The sequence below is a fragment of the Centropristis striata genome, chromosome 9 (genome assembly GCF_030273125.1).
Source record: "Centropristis striata isolate RG_2023a ecotype Rhode Island chromosome 9, C.striata_1.0, whole genome shotgun sequence".
NCBI classification, from domain to species: domain Eukaryota; kingdom Metazoa; phylum Chordata; class Actinopteri; order Perciformes; family Serranidae; genus Centropristis; species Centropristis striata.
In genome coordinates, this window is record NC_081525.1 from 6,923,904 (window position 1) to 6,928,688 (window position 4,785).

At 42.0% G+C, this 4,785-nt stretch overlaps 1 protein-coding gene across 1 annotated transcript; it reads left to right on the top strand.

Annotated features, from left to right (window-relative positions):
- Positions 1–629: 629 nt before the first annotated feature.
- Positions 630–1,732, top strand: foxq1b (forkhead box Q1b). Its single transcript, XM_059341841.1, has one exon. The coding sequence runs from the start codon at positions 630–632 to the stop codon at positions 1,500–1,502; it is 873 nt and encodes a 290-aa protein (XP_059197824.1). The 3' UTR covers positions 1,503–1,732.
- The last annotated feature ends 3,053 nt before the right edge of the window (positions 1,733–4,785 follow it).

Here is a 4,785-nt window from a genome sequence, read left to right on the forward strand (position 1 = left end):
GCTGTTGTGCGTAAAAAATATGCATATTTCCCACCGAACAACCTAAAATGTTTTTAATCGCAGCTGTGCGAGAAAATAACTGAAATATTAAAGCGGACCAAGAAAAAACATATTTTAGTGCACTTAACTTATGTGAACTGATAAAAGTTTTGGTTGAATAATAATATAGCAGGAAAAAAGTTTATTTGATGGGTATAGTGCACAAAACTTATATATAAAGAGATAGATTGATAGAAAGATGCCTCTCAGACTAATTATTTTTCATACCTGCCCTCTCTCTCTCTCTCTCTCTCTCTCCCTCTCTCTCTCTCTCTCTCTTCCCTCCCTCTGTTTTTTTCGTCGCACGGTAGCGTCCCATTGTAAACATACATACACTAAATCACTCAATCGCTTCAATGGATTGAAACTCCGCCTGTGGGCCGTCCCTCGCCGGGGCATTATATTATAGCAAGACAAGCGTGTCTCCGGAGACAGATTTGTACTCTGCTGCTGCACACTGAGGCTCAGGGTGCCTCCAGAGCTCCAGACAAACACACAGACAGACAGACAGTCAGGACTGCTACACCTGCTCTGCTGCTCAGCGCAGACTTTGACCGGAGGAGACACATCATCCTTCTTTTTTGAGGAACATGAAACTTGAAGTTTTCTCCGCGCACCACTTCGCGCAGAAGCCGCTGGAGTTGTGCATGGACGCAGAAGGGGGAGTCCCGTCTCCTCTCTCCGGGGATGAGCTGGGTTCGGACGGGGATTGCGTGGCTAACAGCCCGGCACCTGTCATCCAGAGCGGCGACGGCAGTAAGGGGAAGCCCTACACCCGCAGACCCAAACCCCCGTACTCCTACATCGCGCTCATCGCCATGGCCATCCGGGAGTCCAGCAGCGGCCGCCTGACTCTGGCGGAGATCAACGACTATCTGATGAAGAAGTTCCCGTTTTTCCGCGGCAGCTACACCGGCTGGAGGAACTCCGTGCGCCACAACCTGTCACTCAACGACTGCTTCCTCAAAGTGCTGCGTGACCCCTCCAGGCCCTGGGGCAAGGACAACTACTGGATGCTCAACCCGCACAGCGAGTACACCTTTGCTGACGGGGTGTTCCGCCGCAGGAGGAAGCGCATCTCCAAAAGGTCCGCCAAGGAGCAGGAGAGCCCGGACATCCTGAGCGAGGACACTCGCCTACCCGCCCCGGAGGAGAGGGTGGGGGTCAAGTTCTCCAGCTCCTTTGCCATCGACAGCATCCTCAGCACGCCCTTCAAACGGAGGGAGGAGAGCTACGTGGATGCAGACACCACCCACGCCCCCCGGCTCTACTGGTCCCCAGGAGCCCACATACTGCCGTACGCACTGAGCTACCCGGCGCAGCACACGTACCTGTCAGAGGGGGCAGAGCCCAGCAGGGATGGACTCACATACCTCCAGCACACCGCACCTGAGGCCGGGCTGCACGCGCTCCACATGCCCAGCAAAGCGCGAGGTTTCCATATAGACTCCCTGCTGTCGTAAAGCACCAGGACTGCTGTCTCACCTGTATGTTTCCACCCATGATGTGCACTTCTATGGCCGCTCTTAAAGCTCCCAGTGCTTCAGCTTTTTAATTGTGTGGGACTCTGTCACATGATGATGCTGTCAGTCATCCTGCAGAGAAAAAAGCAAACAAGACGTGTTGTCAATATACATCTAACTGTGTGGTGTCTGAGCAGAGAGCTGCTGTCACAGCAGGACATTCCAGTGTGTGTGTGTGTGTGTGTGTGTGTGTGTGCGTGCGTGTGTGGTTCATTTGTCATTTCCACTGTATGACGGCAACAAAGCGCCAAGTTGAAACGTAAAACTATTAATCTATTTATATTTTCATGTTTTGTATGAACTGCTGTATAAAATATTGTTGTACATATTATAAATATATTAAAAATATTGACTGAGCTGCGATGAGAGTCACGTGGCTGCACTAGAAACGCATGGAAATGGCTCCGATGTTTTTCCTCAGATTGATTCATGCATGCCTGGTATTTTTGTGAATAAAAAACTTGAAACAATGGGATCCTGATGTGCAACGAGTTGTTCATTACAGACATGAAAGGCAGAGGGTGTCTGAGAGATCACAAGCAGGTGTGCAGAGCAGTGGGGGCGGGACATACACCTGCTCAACAGCACACAGATCTGCAGCACATTTCACTGTAAAGGCTAAAAAAAGAGGAGGGGATTGTCGTTCTCATAATAAGTTCAAAATTAACTCCGAAATCGCCAAAATCAAAATATCAAAATTAAAACTAATGTCTAGAAAACTACTTTAAGGCTCATCTTACACTGATTGCTGCAGTAGTATATGTGTTATCATTATTTTTTATTATAAAATATTTGAAAATTTGCCAGTAGCGTCTTATAATAAGAGGAAAAAGAAAGTCACTCTCTTGATATATTGCAATCAGGGCGACCACAGTAAACAAATAAATAATCAGATAAAAGAATAAAGCTCAAACATAGAAAAACAATTGATAATTATTGTGATATTTTTATGTTATTTAGTGTATCATGAATACATGTTCATAAAACCCCAAAACTACTTTTTCAGAGGTAAAACATAACACATCCTGACATATATAAAATTATGTTTCATACAAAGAAATGTGTCTGGGTATATAAAATCGACCACACAAATGTGCCCTTCTTAAAAAAATAATTAATAATAATTAATCCAGAAGAACTAATGATTATTATTGTTTTTATTATCCTATATTTTGATTTGATTTTATATCAAACCCCAATTGATACAAATCATTTGAAGTCTTTTATCAAAAATAGCAACATGAAATATCCCTTACAATATTAATTTTAAAAACTTGGTGCGTGAAATCGGATCGTGATTAACAGTTTCACACAAACTAATAATAAACATGAGACACAATAAAGATATAAAGATACAGATGTGTGACATGTGTCCGCAGGGCTCTCCATGTATGTAAAGGAAACACTGAATTTGTTCCGTCATCAAAACGCAGCTATATGATTATTTATGTCGGCCAGATGTTCAGATTTATACACACACACACACTCAAGATTATCTCCAGTAATATTACGCACATTACGAGTCCCGCAGCTGTTTGTGTCCGCAGGAGGCTGCAGTTGCTCTCCGCGGTGCTGAAACAGACCCCAGACTCACTGACCAGACACTGTGCATGTGACAATTACAAGCCATATATTCTGAACAAAATTATTGACCTAAAATATAATATACAGACGATAAAACGCCTTTTGAGCCCCTATTATTAATGTGGTTTCCTGTATCTTTTTTTAATAACCTTAGATAATTCTGGTGTGCACTATTTATATAACATTTAATAAAACATTTCAGTCTGAGAGTTTTCTTTAAAAATATAGCTAATCAGGGGATGGATATACATTTAAGTAAAAGTACCAATACCACACTGTGAAATTACTACAAGTAGAAGTCCTGCATTCAAAACTGTATAAGGACAGTATAAAATGTACTTGAAATATCAAAAGTAAAAGTACTCGTTATGCAGAATGGCCTCACTCAGATTGTTTTATATATTCCAAATATATTATTGTATTATTATGTTGTATTCATTTATATAAGCAGCATTTTACTGTTAATTGTTAACTCCTTAATATACTGTTATGTGGTTTAATTTATAAAAATGCAGAATTATTTTTAAATGTTATGTTATGTTATGTTATATGTTTTTCATGTTAAATACTGATCTGAAAATTAACTAAAGCTGGCAGCTAAATGTAGGGGAGTAGAAACTAATCAAAATATTTGATTAGAAGTATGAAGTTACGTAAATGGCAATACTCAAGTACAAATAGCTCAAATTTGTACTTAAATGTATTTACTTAGTTACATTTCACTAGTGGGTGGATATGATGCACACTATTCTTACATACTATTTTCCCCTGTCATATCCAAGCTGTTATGTTCTGTGTTGTATACAAAAAAAGTAATATTCTTAAAACAATATGCGAGTGTAACATTTAAATTATTATTCAGAATAGCAGATCCTCCATACGGAAAAGATATTAAAAGACAAATGTCAGGGAAGTTTTTTGATGTTGTAGTTTTGGACACCAGTTGATCTGATGCAGCTGGGTGAGTCAAAACGAATCTGCACATTTCAACATAAAAAAATATTCAGTACTTTTATTTCTGGATCCATCTCAACACATGACCATGTTTTAATAAAACCTTCATAATGTCTATAAACTGCTCACTCTACATGTAATGTGCTCCTGCTGATGGTTACACACACACAAGCTGAGGTCTGTGTTCAGAGCGCGCGCAGCAGTGTGACAGGTGACAGGTGAGACATGCTGCTGTTTTCAGGGACAATGCTGCAACCTGCAGGTGAAACACCGGAACAGCACACCTGTCTGCGGCGCCGTCACGTGCCTCCAGTCCTCTCTTCATTAACATATTTGTCGTCGTGACGTGCAGAATCCAGATCAGTAAACAGCCTCTTCTTCTTTGCATTCACATCATCAGCACGCTGCCTGAGGAGGAACTCAGGCCTGTTCCAGGGCTCGAAGGCCCACAGTGTTATGAGACCAAACTTGTTAAGGCAGGCACAATGTTAGGAAGTCCAAACAGTCTGTCACTCCGGCAAACTGAACCGCGCCTGACCTCCGAGAGTCCTGGACAGACTGCTCCAAAGCTCCCGGCACCGCCACAGGAAACTCAGGCTGCAGGAGGACACCCGAGCAGCAGAAACCATATTAGATTAGTGTTTGTTATTGTTTTGTTTAAGTACCGGTAATTATATTTTTTACA